This window comes from Taudactylus pleione, unplaced genomic scaffold (genome assembly GCF_031769625.1).
Source record: "Taudactylus pleione unplaced genomic scaffold, aTauple2 ptg000135l, whole genome shotgun sequence".
Lineage (NCBI taxonomy): Eukaryota > Metazoa > Chordata > Amphibia > Anura > Myobatrachidae > Taudactylus > Taudactylus pleione.
This window is the reverse complement of record NW_028284537.1, coordinates 10045683-10073133: the sequence shown is the minus strand read 5'-3', so window position 1 is coordinate 10073133 and position 27451 is coordinate 10045683. Positions and strand designations below refer to the sequence as shown.

At 42.6% G+C, this 27451-nt stretch overlaps 1 protein-coding gene across 3 annotated transcripts in view; it reads left to right on the top strand.

The window, feature by feature from the left end:
* The window catches only part of PTPRG (protein tyrosine phosphatase receptor type G), a 501503-nt gene that overhangs the window by 369686 nt on the left and 104366 nt on the right, over nt 1-27451 (top strand). For 2 of the 3 annotated variants that reach the window (XM_088473430.1, XM_088473429.1), the window contains exons 9-12: nt 6100-6284; nt 10417-10525; nt 14040-14089; nt 17665-18361. In XM_088473430.1, coding sequence (XP_088329556.1) covers nt 6100-6284; nt 10417-10525; nt 14040-14089; nt 17665-18361 — 1041 coding nt within the window. Of the gene's footprint in view, nt 1-6099; nt 6285-10416; nt 10526-14039; nt 14090-17553; nt 17612-17664; nt 18362-27451 lie in introns of all 3 variants that reach the window. The other variant, XM_088473431.1, reaches the window with a different exon arrangement.

The window sequence follows — 27451 nt, the reverse complement described above, 5'->3', positions numbered from 1 at the left end:
ATGATCCATCACCACAGGTGACCGAGCAGTTAAACGAGGAGCTCAGGTAGCTGTACAAGTAATTATAATGTCCACCACATCCTGGCTGAATCTCGGGGGAGGTGTAGTGGCAGCGCGAAGCTCCTTTAGTTCCCATAGAGCTTTGTCGGACCTGGTGACGCACTAACTTACCGCCTTCCATTCTGTACTGATAGTGGCAAGTGTGCATATGGGTGCTGGGGGGTGGAGGACCTGTGTGTGTCCTGGAGGGGGGCTGGATAATAAGTGTAATGTGGGAACATGTAAAGAAAAGAGGGAGGTCAGTGTATAAGGACAGAGGGGGGCATGATAAACAGGGTATGATAAATGTTAAATGTAGTGGGGACCATGACAGGGTGTAATAAATATTACATACAGAGAATGTCAGGATAGAGGGGGCTAGGGACCATGACAGGGTGTGATAAATATTACATACAGAGGGGTCTATGTACTAAGCAGTGATAAGAGACAGAGTGAAAAGTGATATGTCTGTGATAAGGTGCCAGCCAATCAGCTCCTAACTGTCATCTCACAGGCTGTGTTTGAAAAATGACAGTTGGGAGCTGATTGGCTGGCACCTTATCACAGACATATCACTTTTCACTCTGTCTCTTATCACTGCTTAGTACATAGACCCCATAGAATGTCAGGATAGAGAGGGCTAGGGACCATGACAGGGTGTAATAAATATTACATACATAGAATGTCAGGATAGAGGGGGCTAGGGACCATGACAGGGTGTAATAAATATTACATACATAGAATGTCAGGATAGAGGGGGCTAGGGACCATGACAGGGTGTAATAAATATTACATACATAGAATGTCAAGATAGAAGGGGTCTGTCGCACTTTGGGAGCTTTTAATCTGCAGTGTGTGTTGTTTTTTTTTTTTTTTTTGCTAAACAGTGTCCAGACACCTTATAACACACACACATAAGGGCCGAGATCCAGGAAAGGGAGAAATGTGGTCAAACCCTGAAAAAGCGTGTGTGACCACATTTCTTATATGCACTAAGCCCCGGAGTGCTATGCAACATATATAGAGGGCATATGGGGTGGTCTCATATGGCATATGGGGAGCTCAAAAGTATAAATCCTGATGGGACCCAGAAACTGTGGGCTAGGACCCCAATTTTTTAAAGTGAGGGGGCCCTGGGACCCATATTTTTTCTTGCTCAGCACGATCACTGGTACAGTAGGCAGAATACACTTATTTAAAGAATATGATAAAAATTACTTATTCATAAATACACGTTTGCAGAAAAACGTTGTGATATGCAAAATCGGGAGTCAATTCATGTTCAGAAGCCAAAAATCTTTAAGTATCACATAAATTCGTTAAAGCTTTTTCATCGCAGACCTGTGTCATTGGGAGACTATTTTTGGTACTTCCGTATCTTTGAGGCCCCCTGCTGGGTCTGTGTTGAAGATACGTAAGTAGCATAAACTTAAGGAAATACTATTCGGACCCTTGCGGGCTCGCTGCACGCATGGTGGCTCGCTGCGCTCGCCACATGGATTTATTCCCCCTCCATGCCCACTTGGATGGTAGGGAATGACGTTTGACACAAGCTCATAAGCCAGTGTCCGTCATTCCCTAGCATCCGTCATTCCCTACCATCCAAGTGGGCATGGAGGGGGAATAAATCCATGTGGCGAGCGAAGCGAGCCACCGTGCCCGCAGCGTGGCGAGCGCAGCGTGGCGAGCGCAGTAAGCCCGCAAGGGTCACAATAGTATTTCCTGAAGTTTACACTACTTGCATATCTTCACTGAATACTGAATATACGCAAGTAACGTAACCAGGGGGCGCAAAGATACAGAAGTACCCTATTTTCTCTCAAGGTAAATACCCATTATGATCTCATGCTAGAGCACAAGTTCTCAAACTCTGTCCTCAGGACCCCAAACAGTGCATGTTTTCCAGGTCTCCTCGCAGAATCTCAAGTGAAATAATTAGCTCCATCTGTGGATCTTTTAAAATGTATTAGTGAGTAATGAATTCACTTGTGTAGCTGCTGGGTGACCTGCAAAACGTGAACTGTGTGGGGTCCTGAGGACTGAGTTTGAGAACTACTGTGCTAGAGGATAACCTCAATGTTATAGGTATTGCTCCAGAAGAAATTTTAGGGGGTGGTTCTGTTTACTAACAGCACAGTTAGATGACTATGATATTGGAAGTATCTACATGGCATGTTTTTACTGATGGGTCCTGTGTGAATTTCACATGTTTTGTTACTTTAAAGAATTTGAGACCTCCTTTGTTCCAAATCAATCAGGTTACCAAAATAAATTCATAGTTTTATTCCCTACTTATTTATTATATAAAGATGACCTCTGATAGAAATTGGGGCATCACGTTGTGCATGGGTGGTATGGCTTGGATGCCATGACCTGCTTTCTGGCTGTCCTCTAACAGCAGATGAGTTGTGCTTTACATACCTGCGTTACTCCAATTCCTTGCTCACTTCCTCTACTCCTGCATGGGCTGTGCTGTGAGTGGGGGTCTGTGGTTGGTATGTGTTGTGTGCAGCACAGTGTATATAAATCACCTGTGTGCTTGATCTAAAAGCAATGTATTTTTATTATTTTACAGTCATATGATTAAATCTACTCTGAAACTATGTACAATAGACATAGAAGGACCGGCAGCCATTTGCAGCCTACAGATGTGTCCACCTACATCTTACTACCTTGCTTATTAAACAGCCCTTCTAGTCACATCACGTTGTGGTGTGACTCTGTAGCGCAGAGCGTCTTTTCATGCGACTTTTCCCCTTCAAATGCCTCTTGCAGATTAAAATGATATGCGGCATGTCTATATTCTGTGTGCGACTGCGGGTGTATCTGCATGTGAAATGCTACGTCACAGTGTTACAGCCCCTGACACTGTAACGTAGCATTTTGCAGGCAGATGCAGTCGCACACATATAGGAATGCTGCATATCATTTTAATCAGCAGAAGCTGCCTGTGCGTCCTGTTTGCGAATAAGACGCATTCGAAGGTAAAAAGTGCCACAAAATGACGCTCGTCGCTACCCAGTCACGCAGCGCTCACGCATTATGATTAATGCGACTTGTAGCGCACATAGGTGAGATGTATGTGGGGACACAGCCTTCTCCTGCTCATATACCTCCTTGCTAAGCCTATGGTGATCGGTCAGTGGAGTGGCCGGGTAATAAAATGTACATTATTGTCAATTAATTTTTGTTTTGTATGACAATAAAGTGTATTTCAGTTATTCATTCAAGAGAAATGAAGCTTATATGAGTCATTCCATGGTAACTCGTATTACAAAGTGACATAGCACACAATCAGCACCTCCTGTATACATGACCCGTCTGTCTCGGCAAACAAAACCCACATCACACAAACTCCTTTTGCGATTGACAGCCATGCAGACACTCGCCCCACGTCACCCTGCAATGTGCGTTACCATGGAGTAAGGGCAGCCTTCGCGTCAGCGAGATCACAGGGGCGGTGAACTGTGTGATATGACTTTATATGAGCATGTCATTATAATGTATAACTCTGCGTGGTCATAGTATGTGTGTTTCCCACAGTTACTTGGATTTCAGTTTTTTTGACTCATTGAAAAGTGATTTTGCGGTTTAGTGAGTAACACAAAATGTTTCCTTCATTCTCTGAATGTTTAATTAGTGCAGTCTAATTGTCACGGAGCAGACCTACTATACTGCAGTGGTGTCTGTCTCGTCACTCTCTGACATCACTAGTTAGTGAATAGGATGGCTGTCTATGGAAGCCATGTTAGAAGATCTCACCCATGATGCCAGAATGACAAACCTTACTATTTTCTCTTTGGCTATACGCTGTGTTTAAACAATACTTTGATTTTTCTGTTTCATTCCTGGCTTACTCCATCAAATTGATCTCAGCCAGACATTGCACTGCATAAAACAAACACAGCAGCGACCTCATACAATAGCCTGTCACAGGCCACACAAAACACCGGCGGTGTGCCAGACGGGCAGCTCTCCCTTCACTCAGGGTTCCCCAACATAAAAGTGTAAATATCACTCGGACTTCAGCTTAATGCTATGGTAGGACCGCGGAACTCATGGCTTCAGATACCTTTTTATTTCACAGTAGGGAGTGTGTGACCCCATTTAATATTTATTGTTCAGAACGAATAGGAGAGTGTCCTTTATGTGGTAGAGTAAGTTTGTTATACCAGAACACCGCAGCCAACGTTTGACAATTATGTTCTTTACCGAACTCTTTTATTTTATTTTATAATGCAGAATTTAAATATCCCCCGATAATGGAACCCATACATCTGCAATTCATTGCAGCAATTCCCCATTTTTTTTTGCCTGGATCGTGAGAATCCGAAAAGTACGACCAACTCAATTCTGCAATTCCAGCTCTCAAATGATTGGGACCGGAGAGTCTGGGATTTTCTTTAACCTGTATAATTTTCCCGATCTACCAAGAAATCGTCCATCATCGAAGTCTGTCAATCGGCACATCAGCAGAATGGGGAATGGCCATTTAGATATTTGGCCAGCTTATGTATCCTACTTAACTGGGCAGATTTCTGGGGTTTTTTTGGTTAATGGAAACAGAGTCCAATGGCAGATGAGAACATGACCAATCTAGTCTGCCTGTTTTCTTCCTAAAATAAATTAGATGTGGTTTGAACTTTGTTAATTTGACTTTCTAGCAACCGTTTTCTAGTTGCTTACTGAAAGAGTGGAGGCAGCCATTTTATTAACTAGGCTAGTGTTCAGTACAATATAATATAAAACTGTGCTTTGTCAGTATAAGTATGGAATCACCTGCGTGACATCACAGGTTCATAGCGAAATGATAGGCTACATCCTCAAAATGGCTGCCTCCAGTGTATGAAAGTGACAGTTATCCTTTTACAGTGCTCTTACAGTTCCCACATAAACCACACTGGTTTATTTTAGAACTGAAATGAGGGTTTTTGTACTTGTCTAGGTGTTAAAAACAGAATTTGTTCAATTTGTTTTATTTCATAACTGCTTCTTCAGATGCACTTGCCTCTGGTATACCCAGTGAAACGCGTTAGTAGGTTATTTTTGTTTGGTTACATTCAAGACCTGTTATCCTTCTCTCTGTACTGAATCTGGTTCAAGTGACTTTTCACCTAATTTGGCTCCAGGATCCTACTGACCACATTTCCTGGGATTCCTACCTTCTAATTCCACATTGTTATTTTATACCGGTCGTCTTCATGACGCCTATTTCCCCAACCGGTCTGCACAGGCTGCAGTCAAGATGTTGCCACATATCTGGATCTACTAAGTGTGCTTCACATATCTAGAGCACCTGTACCCAGAGCCCACTTTGAGTAAAAATTAATCATGGTACATTATTACACGACTCCATATGAAACTAAAGGAGCGTACACACTAGACGATAAGCTCCCTGAACGATATCGTCTAGTGTGTCCCCGGCAGGGTGTGCTCAATGTCGTTCATGACATTGAGCACACCCGCTGAACGATATCATTAACGATATCGTTTAGCGCCGGGCTCTCTCTCCCCAACATGCAGCAACCTGACGACATCGTCAGGTTGGCCTGCATGTTTATCCGATGAACGATAATGACGAACGACCCGCGTGACCGTGCATCGTCGTTATCGTTCATCGTTTTGGTGTTAAAAATGGGCGATAAAGTGGACTACTGAACGATATCGTTATCGTTCAGTCATCTACTTTAATCGCCCAGCGTGTACGCACCTTAAGCATATTTCTTGTATAACATGATCTTGGTACTCAGATGTGTTAATTTACCCCTTACAATATTGGCTACTTTGGAGATGAGACATGTGACACAAGTGACATCACCACTCTCCAAAAATAGCTAATATTTTACAACAATGACCATGCTACTCTCTAAATATAAGTATTGACATCATTATTACCCATGTAAGGAATGCTTACAGGATGGTTTTATATATTGTTGAAACTCGTGTATAATATATAATTTGTATGTGTGTTATGACCCGTTACCGATCTATAAAATGAATAATGGCTGCGGTAAGCTTGGTGAAGCGCTAATAATCGTAACACACTGTTTTGCTTTCCAGTTTGCAGCACCCCACCGGTCAATATGAAAGTACAACCAGTGAACAAGACCGCGCTACTGGTGACCTGGAACCAGCCCGACATTGTATACCACCCTCCAATCATAAATTACATGGTGTCCTACAGCTGGACCAAAAATGATGAAGAGAAGGAGAAGACCTACACTAAGGACAGTGACAAAGAACTGGTAATGCCATCTATGAGTTATGCCCAAGCGGAGTAGAAAATGTCTATAAGCTCTGCCCGCCCCTCTGTCTGAGAGGTAGAGGCACACACAACGTTCTGGCATCTACCCATGTAGCATAGATAGTGTCACAGACTTTTAGAAGCCTCAGGTCGTTGCATTTAGCCGTGAGTTTCGTACTGTGAGATTGCGGGTTGCACTAATAAGCACTTTGATGGATATTTCCATGAAGCGTGCTGCCTGTTCCTGCCCAGTTCAGTTAGAAATGTCATGGTGAGCGCATCACGCCGTTTTGTTGCACGCTAACTCTGCGGTGTGCGTACTATGGGCCTAATTTCAGAGTTGCATACTATGCTGATATTTTTGTAGTTGAACTATTATCGGTAAACTGCATATACGTCTAAGTCGCACAGCGCATACATCGAGGTACATTACTGTGGTCGCTCGAAATGTCTGTTCGCAGTGGGATCAACAGTCAGGGAGCGTTTGGGGGAAGGAGGTAACGGGGAGTGATGGCAAGGAATACCGGTGTGACGTGACCATTTCGGGGGGGGGGGGAGTGTGACATCCTGCGTCTGCATTCCCGTATACATGGCTCCGGTCTCTCAGTACTTAAAGCAGGTTTCTAATTGATTAGCGATCATTCGCGGCAGCTGGTTTTGTTTGGTTCTGTCTATACCTGGGTTAAACAGTGACGTGACCTAGGTTCGTATTTCGTTGAGTTCGGCCCATAGTCTGCTGCAAAGAAAAAAGTTCCAAATCCAAAAGTATTTGGGTGACGATAGCGGGAGCTATATGGGTTAAAGAAAGATTTGACCACTCAGAGAAAAATGACTGAACTGAATTGCCTTTAAATGCAAATATTTCATTTCTACGCACTATTTTAAGATCTCCCCAGTTCAGCATTTTTGTCTGTATACCAGCAACACAGCGCTTTGTCCTTGTAAGGAATCGAAGCCGCACTCCCAGGTTTCAGAGAGCTTATTTTAATGTTAATCTGGAGATGCCAGTAACGCTATGCAGTCTAATGACTTTATATATTCTTTTCCTGAATGCACAATACCCTGGGCCAGCTCACTAAGTTATACAATAACACTCCCAGATAAAGATTACTTCATTATCATATTTATTTTCTGTTCCCCCCCCCCCCCCCCTCCCGCCCCCAACTAGACGTTGTTAACTGGGTCACGTTCACAGAATTGAGAAGAAATCAATTGAAAGACGCACAAGGTTACAATGTTCCAGGACCTGTTCCCTTGTCAGAATTACATAATCACTAGGGATTTCAGAGGGGGTAAAATGAGAATAATTAGCAAAAGCAACTCGTCCAGAGACTCCACTTCATATCACTGTCAGTCTGTTATCCCATATAGCCATAGGGAATGTATTGTACTCCATTACTAGTTTAATTGTTATCGAAAAAAATAAAAATAAATGGAAATGACAGAATGTTGGTTTATTTCCATGGTAATTGTCGGGAATGTATCCTGTTTATTTTGTAAAGGTCATTATTGTTACTTGGCTTAGGAAAATATCTAATGCATAACCACGTATCTCTAGATTTCCATGATACCAAAATGCATTACCTCTAGTACCTATATCAGTGTAGGCAACGTTGCAGTAAAGTCCAGTAAGAATTGATATAATTCATATTCTTAATATATCTCAGCAAGACAGATCTTAGACATGATGACATCTTGTGTGGTGCGAAACATGTATTTTTCTGTATGTTGTTCCTTTGTCCAAACACCGTACCACATCTGTACTTCTGTCAGGCACTATAAATGAGGACGAGGCACTAGGAACGTAGTAGTTCTGATGATCTATTTAAGATCTATCTTCATTTTTACGTGAATTTACCCACTACTATCAGAGGAGGCAGCCACTTTTCTGTCATGGAGCAGTATTCACCAGATTACAGCCTATCATTTCACCAGGGACTAATGACATCACCAGATTACAGCCCATCATTTCACCAGGGACTAATGACATCACCAGATTACAGCCCATCATTTCACCAGGGACTAATGACATCACCAGATTACAGCCTATCATTTCACCAGGGACTAATGACATCACCAGATTACAGCCCATCATTTCACCAGGGACTAATGACATCACCAGATTACAGCCTATCATTTCACCAGGGACTGATGACATCACCAGATTACAGCCCATCATTTCACTAGGGACTAATGACATCACCAAGGCATAGGTGGATTGATAGGCCAATATGTCTTCAGGGCATATTTAACAATATTGTTAATTTCCTCCTGTTAAATATAATTTCTTATCACCACAAAATAATATTAATAATGTATTAAACAAATGTTTCCTGCCAAGACTCTAGTTTCCATGAGAGCCCAACCCAACGGAGAGAAACATGTAAAATAATAGCTTACATCATCATTTTACTTCCGTGTACGGAGCCGGCATTGCTAATGCGGTTGGGTTGTACATGTGCGAGCACAGGGTCTCATTCAGACCCACTCGCAAGCAGGTCGATGTTTGGCTGTGCGCACGGGCAGCGGCCGCACTGCGCGTGCGCAAGCCCCGAAAGCTCTCTGGGGCTTGAGGAAGACGAGACCCTACCACAAGGGTCTTGTCGCGATGGTCTTGACCATCGTAACGATCATCCTGGCCGCTCGTTAAAGCACAGCCTAGCGAGCGGCCAGGAGGCCGGAACATTTTTTAGATGCGGCCGCCCTCATTCAGAGCGAGCGCTCGCATTTTGCGAGCGCCTCTGAATGAGGTCCTCAGACTGATGTCAAGGATACTATGGACTAATGCCATCTAAAATTAGCGTTAGTTGCTGGGGTCAAGATCCGAAAAGCCAAGCTTTTTGGATCTTGGTAAATTTGCCATTATTGCTGTAGGGACTGCTTTTGCGAATGATAACATAAGGGCTACATCGAATAAGCTCATAATAAATATCTAAACTACAGCAAAAATAGGGCAAGCCTCCGAAAACTATTGGCCGCGGATCTAGTTTAACAAATAAGCCTCTAAGTAACAGTTCTAGTAATTACACTGTAGCAAACACATTCTATAATCAATACATGGCCAAGCGTCACCCAGTACAGCTGTCGTGAGGTCACTAACGGTGGTCAACTTAAGTCTTAACTGAGAAAATAAGGTATAGAGGCCCAGATTTATCAACGAGTGATATTCCTGTTATCGCTTGTTGTTTTTCAAACTCATGACAGTTAGGAGCTGATTGGTTGGAGAACCGTTTAAGATTAGTAACAAGTCATAATAAGAATATCACTCGTTGATAAATTTGGGCCAGTGTGTATAAACAGGAGTCTATTATTAAAGCATTTGCCCCGGTTTTAGGCGGTGCAGGCCCCGGTTTTAGGCGGTGCAGACCCGTTTTTTTTGCCCCTTTTCCATGCACAAAACCACGGTGTGCGATCCTTTGTCCCATTTCCCCAACTTGAAAAGTTTTGAGTTACAGCACGATTGAAGTTTAACATACAAATGTGTAATGTCACTTAGGGCTCAGTATCTTGCGCGCGCGGTCTACGGTACACACAGACATACGTCTTGTGTATAACTAATCTCTAACAACGTGGTGACAGGAAGCTTATTCCGCGCTGCGCTCGGGCATATCAACTCCTTTTCCCCTGTAACGAACATTTCAATGTTGTGCTTGAAAAGGAGATTGAGGTAGAGAGGGGTGTGTTCTGCACTCTCTATTTATGGGGGCTACTTATGATCTCGCCTTTGGCTTGGGCATGTAGCGCAGACACTTCATCGGTTTTATTGCTCAATAAAAAAAAAAGAGGCATAAAAGCCAGAGAGACAAACAAGTGAAAAATACATAGATTCCAACGGATCTATCATTTTATTGGCCGCATAAATATTTTCTGACGTTTCTTTGTGAAGATGAGCATTATTGAGCTCTTAAAATTGCTTTTTTAATGACGAGCATGACAGTTTTAAATGAATACCTTGTAGTGTATTTAGGGACTTGGAGCTTTTTGGGCGAGTGTGTTAGAGCGTGATGTGAATATATAAATACTGTACAGTACAGAATGTGATGGGGAATATCCCCAGCTGTTAGTTTGCAGCTCGGCTGAGGAATGCTGGGTCTCCGCATCACTAACGGATCTTGCTCTCTCTTTTAAAACAGAAGGCTTTCATTAACCACGTCTCGCCTGACATCCTTTACCTGTTCAGAGTGCAAGCAGTGTGTCGGAATGACATGCGCAGTGACTTCAGCCAAACCATGCTTTTCCAAGGTAAGGGTAGCTCACGTTAGATGCTTGATCTGGGTCATAGCGCCTGTTGTATTCATTCGTCCTATTTTGTAAGTAACCAGGTTTTTTTGTTTTTTTTGTGGGCGGGACTAGGAGAACCAGCAGCCAATCCGAACATTAGATTGTTGCAGGGTTTGTCCACTTGCCAAATAGGAGCGAGGGAGCGGCCAGAGGAAGCTTTCTTCTATGACCAGCTTATTTTCATGGTAGTGTTGCTACAGCTCAATACAATAACCCTTCAGTCCTCTAGCGCAGAGAAGGACGCTGCTTGGTTCGAGTGTTCCAGCAGTGCGAGTCAAAGTGTGATTAACGTCATTGCTTCAGGTGCTACTGGGGTAGGGAGACCCTCCATACTGCTGCTATTTGTCCTATATACTTGAATATTGTTACTTCAAATTCTGACCCTTCCTTATTTACAACCAAGGTGCATTCAAGATTCCCCCCCCCCCCCCCCCCCATAATAGACAATTGCTTTAAACACATTTGGCAATGCTGCAGTATCATATGCAGTTTGCTTCAGCTCCTAAATTGCCAGCAACCCTCCGTGTGCAGGTGAGAGGATCAGAAGCACCTGTCTCATCACGTTGGACACCTGGTGGTACAATGCGTGGCCACACTAAAATGTATGGCGCTGTTAACGCTAGTGCCCATCGTTACTTGCTGGTTTATTGTGTTCCGTACTGGCTGGGGTGCTGTGTGGGCACTGCAGGCGTAATACACTGGACTTAAGTTAGAACTAGTATAATATACGGAGCAAAGGCTGGTATAATGTGTTTGTCACACTGTGTATGCTGGATGTAACTTGCTGGTCGTCTGGGCTGTAGACTGTAATTAGATTTTTGTGCAATTATAAATTTGCTTTCCATTATTAGGTAATGTGCTATGTTAGTATGTTAGGTAAGAGGAATACACATACGTTTTGTCAACAGACAATATCTCAACAAACTGTGGAGACGGGAGAATGCCGGCAGCATTATGCTGACACAGTTGTAATGCTCGTTAATGTATTCTAACCGTGTCGGCATTATAACTTCAAACATGATGCTTTATGATCACGTTTAAAGTTATAATGCCGACACGGTTAAAATGCTTTAACTAGCATTACAACCGTGTCGGCATTCTCCTGTCTACGTATATTTTTGTCCCGCTCCGGGGACAGTGGCAGGTGTGGAGTTTGACTGGTACATCTGTCAAAACCGTAACACAGGTTTCCTAAGGCGAGCTCAGGGAGGACAGAAACCTCCTGTGAAGCATATTTAACGGTCAACAGACTGACTGCTCCCCAGGTAATCAAATTTGTTGACATAAGGCATGTACTGTATATAGATTTAAAAGAAATACCGATACACACAATTAAGGCCATCCTTGGTGGTACAGCACTGTTTTGCTTAGACATACCCCTTTAAAACTGTTGCATGCCTCACAACTGTTTAATTGCGCTGGGTCTTAACATTTGTGCTGCATATAGCGAATGTACAGTTGAAACTCTATATTTGCACCGTAATATATCGCTCCTTTTTTTCAATGATCATCTATGGTCACAAAAATCATTTTTTTTTTATTTTTGTCTTTCCATATTTGGTAACCCTGCCTAGGGCCCAAGAATTAAGGCAAGGTTCTAAAAAACGGAAGACCTATTTGTGTCTACCCCTTCTGTTTAGGCCTTGGCCACCAGTGACTTATAGTAGGAGCGCTTAAGTATCAGGAACAAAATTAGCGTCCAACCTGCTGTTGATCATATTATTCAGATCTTCACAGATTAAAATGATGTAGTCTGAACCATGGCATTATCTAGGATTACACAATATGAACCTGTGTGATGTGTATCTTTTGTATATTCTGAAAGTCAGGGTTTTCCTGCTTTCGGGTAACAGCAGCGCCATTTAGAGTCTTAGAAAAAAAACAAAAACAAGCAGCTGCTGTCAGTAATGAAATAGGCGTGTTACATTTTGTAATTAAGATATGCAAGAATAAATTCACTTTTGTGTTCGGCAGTTTGCGGCAAACGTGGGATTGGCAGGCGCCTGCAACAGCGATGACGAGCCTGGAATTGTTACTCAAAAATACTAAATTAAGCAAATATTTACTGGATATTTTGTAGAGTGGAAAAAGTTAATGTTTTCATGGATGGTAAACCTGAAAATTAATCTGGATAGACAGTGCCTGCCGACAGCCCCTACAGAGGAGTAATGGAGCGGATGCTGCTGAACTTGCAAGTCTTCACATAAGATCCTAAATCAATCTGTTAAACTTAATTAGTGCATCTGTTGTTGGCTCTAGAGAGGTCCAGAGCTGTAGAACGTTACTTACCCCAAGCTTTAGAACTTTCTTTACCGGTGACCCAACCAGAATAGAGGGTTTGAGCCGTTTGTATTCAAATCAGTCAGATGGGATGCTCACCCGTAAAAAGATCACATAGGGGGGTCTCATTCAATGGGACTTTTATTAGAACAGAGCAAATTTCTTTTGAAATTCACTTTTAAAACCTAGTTATGTGTTCCCAAGCTCCTGTCATGCTGTTCCTGAACAGATCAGAGAGCCTGGCAGGGGGGGGGCGGGGGGTGTATTATGTATTGTGGTTAGAGAATCACGCACTTCCACCTATGTTGTGTTGGTTTCTGAGGAGTTGTTTTTAATTTTATTTAGTCTTTAAGCAGAATATACTTTTTCAAAACTTTCTTTAACCTTGCTTGGATAATTCGTTCACAGCCGCATAATGTACTTGAGTTTAAAGTGGCGAAAGGCATTTTGGAACATTTAGAATGTACATGTAACAGTTCCTATACTGTGAGTTGTTTGACATTGCAAGAGTTTACGTAATGTAAGTCACTGTACAATAATGTCCTCTATTGTCCTCCATATCCCGCTGTGTCCTTCACTACAGTTACTACCTGGAAATATGCTGCAAATAGGAAAAATGTCTCCCCAATCTCTATAGTACGCTATGGGCATCATTGAGCTAGGTTCGAAAGTCTGTGGATGCACGCACCCGGCCGCTGTGAAATTATGCAAGTGAATGCGATCGCAGCACTATGCCAAGATGCCCACCAGCCTATAAAGCCTCCCATTACATACATCCGCAAGTCAGCGAAAACATCGGTAACATCGGACCCATACACACAGTTGTGGTTGAGCTGACCCTGACTCACAAACTGAGAAACTTCCTGTCACCATCTAGACCCCTGGCTGTGTATGCCTTCCCAGGGGCTTAATTATGCACACCCTTGTAACAACGTTCAAACGCACAGACACGCCTGCGTTCCTCCGGCCATACTCCCCTCTCCACCCCCAAACAGTGCTTCCTGTCAATCTGCGATGGCTCTATGTTCCAGAAACCTGTGTGTGTTTATTAATACAGGTCTTGGATCTGTTATATAAAGCGGCTTTTCTCTTTAGGTTTTCCTATCCAGCACACTGCATTCAGAAGCTGTTTAATAGGTGTCAATCATCTCAGATTTAAATCTTAATGCGCCGTCTGCTTTCTTCTTTTTTCCAGCAAATACCACTCGAATATTTGAAGGCACCAGGATTGTGAAGACAGGAGTGGTAAGTATGTAAGACTAAGGCTGACTGTATGTGACACGGTCCATCGGTTCACAAACTGTGTGGGTCATTTTGAGTTTGTTCTCTTAATTTGTGTCACACACCCAAACATATACACACTCTCATACACTCCCGGAGTATTCGGGATACTCTGGTATTACGGAGTTCTCCAGGTCTTCCAATAATTTGGGCCACCTTCCTGGGTACCACCCACTTCCTCAGTGAATTGTGCAGTGGCCAGAATGTGGCTCCGCCCCAGACATATCGCAAATTGATTGTTAGTGGTTTCGATGTATCAAATATTCACACACACTTGGACTTCCTTCCAGGATCTGCTGGAGGAGAGAGTCCCTAAAGATACAAGTGTGAAAGTAGGAAGGGCACTGAGAGGCCTGTTTATTAACAGGTTCCCATTTCAATGAGGGGGTTCGGAGCCATGAAAAAAAAAAAAAGGCCCATAATAGTAAAGATCAACTTACTGCCTCGCCTGGCCAGTCTCTGCTGATGCACGCCCGAGTGATCCGGCTGACGCACGTGCAGTTGAACAGGTTTCAGTTGCGTGTAAAAAAATATATATATATATAAATAATAAGGCTATTTTAAAGAATTTCATCTGTTCGCTTTAGAAGAATTTCTTAATACTTACTCTCCCATGCAATAAGTGATCACCAATCTGCGCCACTAATAAGATTTATCGCCCTTTGACAAATTGTTCCCCAATAATAGAAGAACCATGTCATATGCGTGGTGCTATGGTAAAAAGAAGGCAGAAAGTAATTGCGGTGGTTTGCATAGGGGGAAGGGCCCTAGATTGCACACCCTAAGCACAATGTGAGGTGCTACCTGCTGAGACTTGTAGTGCTGCAAGCAGAAAAAGAGAAAAAATGCAAGTGCACACTCTAACCATGCTCAACCTAATAATAATACTGCTACATTGCATCATAATGGCCATAATTATGGGCCGGCCCCCCACATCCAGGTGACTTCTATCAGGCAGGTCTCTAACACTCCTATGTAACAGATACAGGGCACGGGACCCCCCAGGCCAAACCAGCAGAACCGCCCCATGGCATCACACTAGTGTGAGATTACAAGTGATGGTTAAAGAATTATAATGAAACTCCTGTGTGTTAAGTCTTACATAAGTATGAGGTTATAATTAAAAGTGTATTAAAATTGTGGTGGTTCCTCTCTATTTATAGTCCAAATTTTATTTCTTACAAATACGTTTCCTGACCCGTTTCATTTGTCACGCAAATGGGTATAGTGTCATTAGCTCATGGATTAGTTTATTGGACACAGGAAAACTTGTACACATCTTAGATAATGCAATGATTTCCAGTAAGGAAGCACTTGCAGACAATTTGACAGCGACTCAAATTTTTTGTGTTATTTGCAACATTTGTACTTAATTTTGTTTATCCTGCTACATATATATATATATATATATATATATATATATATGTGTGTGTGTGTAAATCATTTATTTTTTTTGCCCCCATTTCCCAAGTCCCCGACAGTTCAGTAAAAACTCACCTCCCTGATTGTCATGGACCATGCAGTCCCAGGGTCCTCTGGAGCTCAACAGTTTGGGTACACTGTATAGACAGCCTCCATATGAATCCATTTGAACCCTAAAGGATAATGATATTGTAAGATTTAGCAGATTGCATTTGGTGTGAGATGAGGGGGGCCCATAGGCAAACGTGGGGGGGTTTCCGTCTGCACACACCATGACCAAAGTAGAAATAGTAATATAATAGAATTTTACTAGTGCTACATGTTCTTCTCAGTATCACAAATGAAATAATTAGCACCACCTGTGGATCTTTTAACATGTATCAGCCAGTAATAAATAACCTGTGCACCAACTAGGAGATCTGGGAAATATTCACTGTTAGGGATGTGGTGCTATAGAGCCCAATATGCACATATATGTCCAGGGCAGTGCTAGGTTCTTCTGCTGCTCCTCCAGGCTCCCGGACTTGCTCCCATGCTCAGGAATGGTGCCTACATCTAAAATAAAAACATTCAGCTCAGGCAGGATGGGCTTACTGCCGCATCAAATGACTTACTGTGATCCTGTATATGCTGGAATTATGACACACAATACACATTGTATGTCGCATATTAAAGCTGGATAAGTGCTAATTATACCCTCTTCATGGACTGGCCACACTCACTCTAAAATCAGGCATTTGGAAACCCCCCTCTAGAAATCCTGCGTTTGCCACTGGTGCCCTTTTACACAAATCATTTTTTTAATACATATTGATTTCATTTTTACATAGACCATTTTACAGCATGGCTGCGACACTGTTCTGCAAGTGGTCAGAAAGATAGTGGAAGTCTGATACGAAGAGCTTACAGCTGTATATTAATAGTGATCATTGCAAGCTGCGGCTACAGGAGTAACGTCGTACTCTGGCCTGCAACTGTGCGCTCCCAACAGAATCCTTAATTAGTGACTTGCTCCATCTAATGGGCTTATTGGTGCCAGCGATGCCCTGGCACACAGTGGCTTGTAAAAAGCTGTGAATAAGACATGGCTTTATACTGTGTCGCAGTGGGTCACGATTTTTGGCTCTTCATGTTTTTGTGTGTGTTACGGCTCTTGAGGTCTGCCTAATGCTCTCACCTGTCTCTGTCTATGTGCACTGACCAGGTCACTACCACCCCTATCATCACATTATATTTAAATACCTGACTGCGAATGCCAAAGTACCCAAAGATCTAGGGATCGCCCACCTCCTGTAAACACCTTGTGTTTATGTATCTATACTGTGTGTATAGATCTTTCTTTTTTTTTTTTTTTTTTTTCTTTACTAACGGTCACAGAAACAGTCTTTGTTTACCAGTTGTGCAAAATCAACGTCGCCCAACTGTGCTGTTGAATCTATATCAGTTCTAAGCTGCAGCAGCCATAATAATGACAGCAGGTAGCACTTTGCATCCAAGTTGTGGTTTGGACCTTAAACCCTGTGTCCGGAGGAAGTGAATTGAATGTTGTTCGGAAATCCTTATTCCTCGGTCTGTGCCAGCTTTTGTGTCACTGGGCTGCACATTACAGAGGGAAATGGGCTGATCTGTTGCTAGCACAATGCTGACATCTGGTGGACACGAGTGTAATTAAAATCTCTGAGCTGGAAATCGTTTTTGTTTTTTTTTGCCATTTAGGAAACGCCACAGAGCATTTTCATCGAGGATCAGTGCAGTGTAACAGGCTACTGCTGCTTTCTCAGGGGGGGGCAATAATCTGAAATGACCAGGGGTTAATGGGGTTTTAACCAAATATTACCAAACGTAACGGATAAAATCAAAACCTAGGAAAACAGGACGCGTTTCTGCAGGGGCTGCATAAACAGAGTACAGTATGTTTTATAGGTTTACTGGATCCTGTAAAGCCCACTCACATCCCCCTGTATATCTTATGATTAGAATCAGTGTCTTCTTTTATTTTAACACAGACTGAGAAAGTTCGGAAAGAGAAATTAACCAAGAAACTTAATAAGAGTGCCATTGCAGGTATTGTACTGACCCCCCTCTCTTTCTCTCTCTCTCTCTCTTTCCTCTACAAGCCTACTGCTTCCCCTGCTTCCTCCGCTGACATGGCTCCCATCAGTTCCGGATCCTCCACCTGGACCTCCTCAGGCATACCCTTCTCTTTTGTTTCCATGGCTACCGGAATGAGCCCCTCTTCGAGTGGGAGCCAAGCTACGGTGGCCTCTGTGGTGACAAGTACTTTGCTTGCTGGCCTTGGGTTTAGCGGTGGCGGTTTACCTTCTTTTCCTAGCACTGTTTGGTCCACTCGCCTCCCCACTTCCTCTTCTGCCAGTAAACAGGCTGCCAAAACTGTCGTCTCCACTACTGAACCTTTGCCGTCCGCAGGCTCCGACAGCGACGCCTCGCCCACAAAGAACAGCGAAGGGGCGGAGGAGGGGGAGGAGAGTGAGCGAGATCAGCAGGAGGAGGACGACGAGAAGGACAGCGAGAAGGAGGAGAAAGGTTTAGCCACACACTCTACAGAGGTGCAAACCCAAACGGAGTCCGCCTCTGTTACGGCCAGCACCCGTGACCTACAGGAAGCTGGCACACGTGAAACTTTAAATAACTCGGAGCATAAACAAACCACTTCTTTATTAGATAGCAGAGACTGGGATACACCCGCTGGAACTGTAATCCCTTTAAGAACCATAGTGCCGTCCACGGAAGACTATGATATTCCGGCAAAAGATGGGAATCACTCAGACAACACATTCATCACTGTTTACCCAGGTTGGTGACTAGAGCTATGATCTTCGGGGCTAAACCAGTATCTTCTGTGTCCTTAAACCACTGACTTTTCTTACTAAAAGAATGTTTCCTTTGGTCCAAATTTCTGTACATAGAACTAACCTTTGCTCAGAATACCTGTACATAGAACTAACCTCACGCTAATGTCTCTCGGCACTTGCCCGTTCCTTTGCTTTAACCATTTTGTCTCTTAGTAAATATTCTGAATTTCTGTTTTTTTTTTTTTTGTAACTAATGTGAGTTCCATTTCCAGCTGTGTTCATTATCTTGCAGAATGATGTACTGTTTTGTTTTTAATTTATTATTTTTCCGATTTATCCGGGATTAAAACGAAGACTATAGTAAAATAATTCTGTACTATTGTGACCTACGGAATATGTTGATGGGTTATGGTACAAAGCACAAAAATGTTGACTGCAAGGGCTTGTACACAAGAGGAGGCGCAAATGGAATCTCCTGAGCGCACACAAGCGCAGTGACTTATGTCTGTAGAGAATTAAGGGATGTAGGTGCGAAACCTGGCACTGGTAGACATCGCGATTTGCAGTCACTATAACATACACCATCTTCCACAGCACCTACTTTATTTCCCCCTTGACTATCACTCTTTCAGACATGTCACATTTACATGGGGAAGACCGGCCTGTGGTCATACTTAAGTGTGGTGTGTATCCACATTCTGGGCTTTTTTATTTATTTTTTCTGGGAGGGGAGGGATTAGGTTATAGGTTATAAAGTTTTATAGTTGTGATCAGAAACCAATTTATACATTTCTCTACCTACCTAAGGAAACAAGTGTTAATAGACTTCCGCCTTTGAGCTATAAGAACCTATATTATACTAATTTTTATGTGGATTGTATATACAAACATCAGCTGATGGTATTTATACTTTTATTAGCACTTCGAATTGGACCCATATTGCAGGTCAGAGGACTGATGATCAGCGCTCATTTTTTAAAAGAACACCTGCTTTTTTTGTTGTTTTTACAATGAACCTTTATATTTCTGTTTAATCTATATTTTTTCAGTTAATTCCTGTGGTACGTGCACAGTCAGTACAGAGTACAGACACACATTTATATTAAACAATACAGCGTTCTCGTCAATGTCCAGTCAGTTAATTAGCTTCTTGTCAAGTGAGTCTTTAATGCAGAGATATACATCATTTTCATGTCCACATGTTGTTGAGACACGTATGTGTTATTAAGGATAAGCACAAGAAAATCTACAACTTTCCTACAAAGGGAAATCCTGTCGGAAAGCATCAAAGTGGCAGCCATTTTGTGTGCTAAACCAATAATTAGGACAAATTATGACATCTTTACGTTGATGATTGATGGGGCTTTTTTCAGTCTTGGGAGTCGGGATTGAAAAAAGATCAATCCTGGGGCTGGTATAGAAAAATAAAATGACCCCCCCCCCCCTCACAGGGGCTTTCGACGGCAGGACTTTTGGCGGCGGTGTCCTCTAGAGAGGTGGGTGGGCTATCCAACCGGCTGAGGGCTGCACAGCGTGACCTCTGTCCTCACGTCACGCTGCGCAGTATGCACAGCCGGGGTAAGGGGGAGCCGGGCAGCGTCTGAGCACTCTGCTGGAGGTGTTCAGCGCTGCCCGGCATCTAAAAAAGACAACCTTTATGGCCAATTCCAGGATCGGGATTGGAAGCCTTCAATCCCGGCCATTTTTAGGCCAAAATGCCGTCGATCCGATCCCGACATTGGCCTCCCTAATTGGGATTTAGTAATATTTATGAGACCTGAGCAATGGCGTTTCTTCAGTGAAGTCACTAGTTGCCAGTGAATTAATAGGCTGCACACTGATAAATATTTGTTCTGATCTCAAAATGGCTGCCTCAACTGTGTGAAAGTGCTAGGTGCAGTTTTAAGGATCGTACTTATTTACCTACTCTCCCGAAAAGTGTGGGTGACTACTACTGACTTTTCGGGCAATCTCCTGCACTTCCCAGGTGTTACACACTTCCCCAGTGATGTGGGCAGACGGGGGAGGCTTTCATGACGCGATTTACAGTGAAACATTTAATCATGCCCCCGCAAATTGCAGCTTTGTAGAGCATTGGTTGTATGATCAATGATGGCTTTAATGAAAGATTTGAAATCTCTTGATGATGTACAGGTATCGGCCTGTGTATGTATTTATATGCATATACAGACTAAAAGTTTAGTCGTGCACACTGTTCAAATGTTAATCTTCGAATTGGTTTGCTGCAATGTGAAATCATATCATTTTGGAAATGGTTTGGTGCACAATATAGTATGTTAACAATGTGTGGTATTTATGATCAGACCCTTCTGTGAAAGAAAATAAAACCTGAGTTTGCCCTGTAGAGGGCATCTGTTCTAAATGCTGAATGTTAATGCAGACTAGTAGATTAAAAATTAAGCAATTTATAGATTTCAATTCTTATCTGATGTTGACAAAGGTTTTACAATATGCGGAATTAAGAAGTAAATGTTTTCATCAAGTTTGAGTTTGATTTATTTACTTCTCTTCTGTGAATAGCTAGTTTCTTATATCGGAAACAAATAACTTTTTGTTTTCCCTTATTAACTTTTTGTTTGTTTTTTATACATTGCAAATCTTTAAAAAAATGTTGTAATATTTCCCAATGGCAATGTTACCGTTAATTGAATCGAAGGGTATTTAAAACTGTCAAATGAGGGGGGGGGAATCTCTCAAAATGTATCTTGGGCCTTAGTGGATTTGTGGATTAATTTGCTGTTTTGGTAAATATATATGATATAAGGAGATCATCAATCTTTTTTAATAACTAAACATTTTTATATGAAAATTTCGGTTTCACTAGTGAAATCTTAGTTTTAGGAGGTATAAATAGATGGGATCTTTTTGATGAGTAACACCTTCTGACGACACATTCACAATATTGCAGGTGAACCTAGTGATGTAAAAGATTCTAGTGGATGCTAGTTAAAATTTAGGGGATTGATTTAAAGGAGAACACAACCTAAATATGTCTATGGTCTAAGGGGGGAGATGTATCTAATCTGAGTACCAGCCATTCAGCATCTAATTTTAAAGACTGTGTTTGAATAATTACAGTTAGGAGCTGTGTGGTTGGCACTTTCTCTCTCCAAGATTTGATTGAACTCCCCCCTACGAGTCATTCAAGACCCTTTCTTCCTCAGCTAACCACCCCCGACTTATCATTGCTGCAAGAACTGCACTATTTTCTGAGCCAAATTTAGATGCCAGGAACGGTTGTCAACAGTATCCATAATTATTTGGCCTAACCACACCCTTTGTCTAACCAAATGACCTATTTGCACCGTATCTCCCTTTTGACAACCATTTGAGCGGTTTGTAGATCTCTGGCCACCAAAGTCTGGAGGACTCCAAAATAGAGTTTGTTATGGTGGTGATTGTTAGGTAAGGATGTGCTCCATGGAAAACAACTCCATGACCTCGGCCCAGGGGCAAGGGTTTGTGGAGTACACGGCCACTGGGTACACCCTGCACCCATTTATTCAATATTTATCTCTGTGGAGCCCCGCGTTGGCTGTAGCATCGCAGCCATTTTCCCAGCGCATGTGCAGTAGGGAAATCACCGGGAAAATGGCTGCCTCGCATGCGCAGTTGACTCTGGCACAGCCTAGGGCCCAGGGTTAACTGCTGCGCTCAGTGCATTGCCGTGTGGAGAGGAGGGGGCCCCAGACGGAGACTGCACCCCTCCTCGCTTAATACGCCCCTGCCTGTAGGTTTTGGGCATACCTCTAAACATTTGATGATTAGAGATAGGGGCACATCCACTCCCCTTCAAAAAGGGCACATAGTTTTACTGTGGATGTGCCACAGTCCTCTTGCGGTGCCTAGTGCTTTGGACGCATAAGACCCCTTCATTGAAATTTCAGGGCAGATGTTCATGTCGCTGGTGTAATGCTACTCAGCTGTACAGCACGCTAGCGCGCCGGACGCACCTCAGTTCCAACAGTTAGGATGAAAAATCATTACGAGCAGCCTGTCCTACCTAAACTGGGGCAGATGGGGGTGGGTGAGCTTTGGATTCCTAGTCTAATACATAGTCTCATGGAGTTTGCAGTTTTCCATTTAATAAAAAACAAAGCCACACTATCCTTCCACCTGGCCCTGTTCCCTGTATACCAGGCTTCTGTTAGTCCTCCTACCAGTTCTGATTATTAGTTTATTGCAGTGTACAAGCATTGAAAATGGCAGAGAATTAAGAAACGACTCTGTAGTGTAAATGGAGCTGAGAAAACATTGATGCAGAATTCTGGGTACCACAGATTGTCCTCTATATGACCATCATGTATGTATGTATGTGTGTGTGTGTGTGTGTGTGTGTGTGTATATATATGTGTGTGTGTGTGTGTGATACAGTGCATCTGGAAAGTATTCACAGCGCTTCACTTTTTCCACATTTTGTTATGTTACAGCCTTATTCCAAAATGGAATTAATTCATTTTTGTCCTCAAAATTCTACACACCCCAGAATGACGACGTGTAAAAAGTTTTTTTGCGATATTTGCAAATGTAATCAAATTTTTTTAAAAACTTAAGAAATTACATGTACATAAGTATTCACGCCCTTTGCCATGAAGCTCAAAATTGAGCTCAGGTGCATCCTGTTTCCACTGATCATCCTTGAGATGTTCCTATAGCTTAATTGGAGTCCACCTGTGGTAAATTCAGTTGATTGGACATGATTTTGAAAGCCATCTTTACCTCAGTAATGCTGGGCATACACTCTACAATTATCTGTCAAATCTGTCTGGTGGGAAGGAAAATCTGGTCCATGTTCTAGTGTTTGGGAGCAAATTTCTATTGTCATTTCTTTCCCATACATTACCAGGTTTTCATTCCAACCAGCCAGATCGGACAGATATCTGACAGATAATTGCATAGTGTATGTCCAGCATTTCTGATGCAAAACGCATTCCCCTGAGTACAGATTTGACTTTAGGGTAAAGAAAGAAGGGCAAGGTCTGGCGAGTATGGAGGGTGTTCTAGCACTGCAACCTGTTTTTCAGCCAAAAACTGCTACACAGAGAGAGAGCTGGTGCGTTGTCCTGATGGAGGATGAAAGGATTTTTCCACAACTCTGGCCTTTTTCTTCTGATTCTTTCCTGCAAACTTGCTAGAATATTGCTGTAGTAATGTTGAGTCACTGTTGCGCCTTCTGGTGTCCAGTCTTCCAAGTAACACAAAGAAAACAATTAACATGGCTTTAAACTTGGATTTGCTTCATTCTTGGAGATGATGGTGTTTTCCAGTGCATGAACTGGCATTTGTCTCAGGATCGTACTGGGAAATCATGTTTCATGGCAGGTAGTAACTTTATCTAAAAAATGCGAATACACTTGAATTTGTCCCAAAATGTCTACAAATTTGCTTTCTATTCTCTTCCTGCTCGGCAGTGAGAGGCCTTGGAGCCATTTTAGCACAGACTTTTGTCTTGTTAAGATCTTGATGCAAAACTTCCCTAACAGTTTGTCGATGCTTACATTCCTGCTATCATTCGGATGCTGATATGTCATTCAAATCAAACAATTTAAAAAAAAAAAAATTCCACATTTTATTTGAGTTTGATGTGTACATTTCCATATCCTCACGACCGTCAAATCTTTTGTGCCAATCAAACACACGTGCCCATGACATACAATCTTCCCGTAAGCCTCAGGTAGCATACAGATAGATTCGCTGGGAGTTTTGTTGAATTTAACTAAAAATTTGAAGTTAACACGTTGTTCTACTTTTGAACTGAGAAACTGTCCAATTCCGGTACAGGTGTGAAAATTGAAGACTTTTCCGCCAATGCACCTTCATTAGCATAGGTGCCGTGACCATCTGTTTGCTTTGGAGCCCCATACGCAGCAGGGTCGGCTGAACTGTCATTGACACACGTCTGGTGGTCCCCAGGTTCATTTTGATGGTGAGCTGCTCCATTGTAGCCTGTCGGTCGGCTCTCACCCACCTTTATAGCCGACGTTCATCTCTCACGTCAATTGCACGTGGTGCTCCGCAGTTTCCACAACTGTTATTCGCAATGGTGCCATTTGTCCAGTCACAATACACCTTCACCACAACAGCACGCGAACAGTTCACAAACTGCGCTGTTTCAGAAATACTGTCACCCTTAGCCCAAAAGCCAATAACCCTTTTTGCAACTCTGATCGCCCCTTTTACCCATGACCGCAACGAGTGATGTGTGTGCAGACGGCCTATCGCACACCTTGACGCACTTCATGGGCTTACGTCTGACGACGTCGAATGTAGGAGGTGGTCATAATAATGTGTGTGTGTGTATATATATATATATATATATATATATATATATATATACACACACACATACACAGGTGCATAAATATAGGGACATTGACAGAATTTTCATATTTTGGCCTCTATTCACCACCACAATGGCTTTGAAATGAAACAAACAAGATGTGCTTTAACTGCAGACTTTCAGATTTAATTTGAGGGTAATTACATCCAAAACAGGGTGTAGGAATTACAACGGTTTCTATATGTGCCTCCCACTTTTTAAGGGGTCAAAAGTAATGGGACAAACTAAACAATCCTAAATCTAACTTTCACTTTTTAATACTTTGTTGCAAATCCTTTGCAGACAATTACAGCCTAAAGTCTGGAACGCATAGACATCACCAGACGCTAGGTTTCATCCCTGGTGATGTTCTGCCATGCCTCTACTGCAAATGTCTTCAGTTCCTGCTTGTTCTTGGGGCATTTTCCCTTCAGTTTTGTCTTCATCAAGAGAAATGCATGCTCAATCGGATTCAGGTTAGGGGATTGACTTGGCCATTGCATAACATTCCACTTTTTAGCCTTAAAAAACTCTTTGGTTGCTTTTGCAGTATGCTTCGGGTCGTTGTCCGTCTGCACTGTGAAGTGCCGTCCAATGAGTTCTGAAGCATTTGACTGAATATGAGCATATAATATTGCCCGAAACAATTCAGAATTCATTCTGCTGCTTTTGTCTGCAGTCACCGCATCAATAAATACAAGGGAACCAGTTTCATAGGCAGCCATACATGCCCACGCCATGACACTACCACCACCATGCTTCACTGATGAGGTGGTATGTTTTGGATCATGAGCAGTTGCTTTCCTTCTCCATACTCTTCTCTTCCCATCACTCTGGTACAAGTTGATCTTTGTCTCATCTGTCCATAGGATGTTGTTCCAGAGCTGTAATGGCTTTTTTAGATGTTGTTTGGCAAACTCTAATCTGGTCTTCCTGTTTTTGTGGCTCACCAATGGTTTACATCTTGTGGTGAACCCTCTATATTCACTCTTGTGAAGTCTTCTCTTGATTGTTGACTTTGACACATATACACCTACCTCCTGGAGAGTGTTCTTGATTTGGCCAACTGTTGTGAAGGGGTTTTTCTTCACCAGGGAAACAATTCTTCTGTCATCCACCACAGTTGTTTTCTGTGGTCTTCCGGGTCTTTTGGTGTTGCTGAGCTCTCTGGTGCGTTCTTTCTTTTTAAGAATGTTCCAAACAGTTGATTTGGCAACACCTAATGTTTTTGCTATCTCTGATGGGTTTGTTTTGATTTTTCAGCCTAATGATGGCTTGCTTCACTGATAGTGACAGCTCTATGGATCTCATATTGAGAGTCGACAGCAACTGATTCCAAACGCAAATGTCACACCTAGAATCAACTCCAGATCTTTTACCTGCTTAATTGATAATGAAATAACGAGGGAATAGCCCACACCTGTCCATGAAATGGCTTTTGAGTTGATAGTCCCATTACTTTTGGCCCCTTAAAAAGTGTGAGGCACTGATTTGGATGTAATTACCCTCAAATTAAATCTGAAAGTCTGCAGTTAAAGCACATCTTGTTTGTTTCATTTCAAAGCCATTGTGGTGGTGAATAGAGGCCAAAATATGAAAACTCTGTCAATGTCCCAATATTTATGCACCTGACTGTATGTATGTGTGTGTGTGTGTGTATATATATATATGTGTGTGTATATATATATATATATATATATATATATATTCACCACCACAATGGCTTTGAAATGAAACAAACAGGATGTGCTTTAACTGCAGACTGCGCTATATATATATATTATATCGCAATGATGACCACCCTGATATTGGTCATCCCAAAATGCTATTACGGGGGAGATTAAACTACGTTCACAGTTTACCTTGCTGCCAATTAAACGCGCTTTAAGCCCCAAAGGGTGGATTTCTTCCCTTCAGCCTCAGGAGCTGCAGGGAGAAATCTGCATTAAAATGCAGAAACTGCATTTTAATGTGCGGGGAAACCTAGAGATTCCAGCACTTTGCGTGGAATCTATGGGTTACCACGCAGGAAAAAAATGGCGATTAATTGAATAGCTTCGGCCATGATAACCGGGAAGCGACCTTGTGCACGGAACTCTTCCGTGTCGTGGGCGTGTAAGCCCGTAGCATTTGGACGGAGATGGGACGTCTGTTTCAGCCTGATGCTGTACACTCACCATGAGGATGGTGTAAGCCTGATACTGTACACTCACCATGAGGATGGTGTAAGCCTGATACTGTACACTCACCATGAGGATGGTGTAAGCCTGATACTGTACACTCACCATGAGGATGGTGTAAGCCTGATACTGTACACTCACCATGAGGATGGTGTAAGCCTGATACTGTACACTCACCATGAGGATGGTGTAAGCCTGATACTGTACACTCACCATGAGGATGGTGTAAGCCTGATACTGTACACTCACCATGAGGATGGTGTAAGCCTGATACTGTACACTCACCATGAGGATGGTGTAAGCCTGATACTGTACACTCACCATGAGGATGGTGTAAGCCTGATACTGTACACTCACCATGAGGATGGTGTAAGCCTGATACTGTACACTCACCATGAGGATGGTGTAAGCCTGATGGTGATGGATTTTTAGTATACAGTGGCGGATTCCCGTGTTGGCATAAACTAGTAAGCAGGCTGCCATGGCAGTACAGAAGAGCACCTGAAGATACGTCAGTCGGGCCCTCAGTGCAGAATGACTGACTGAGGTTACCAAGGTGATATGATTAGAC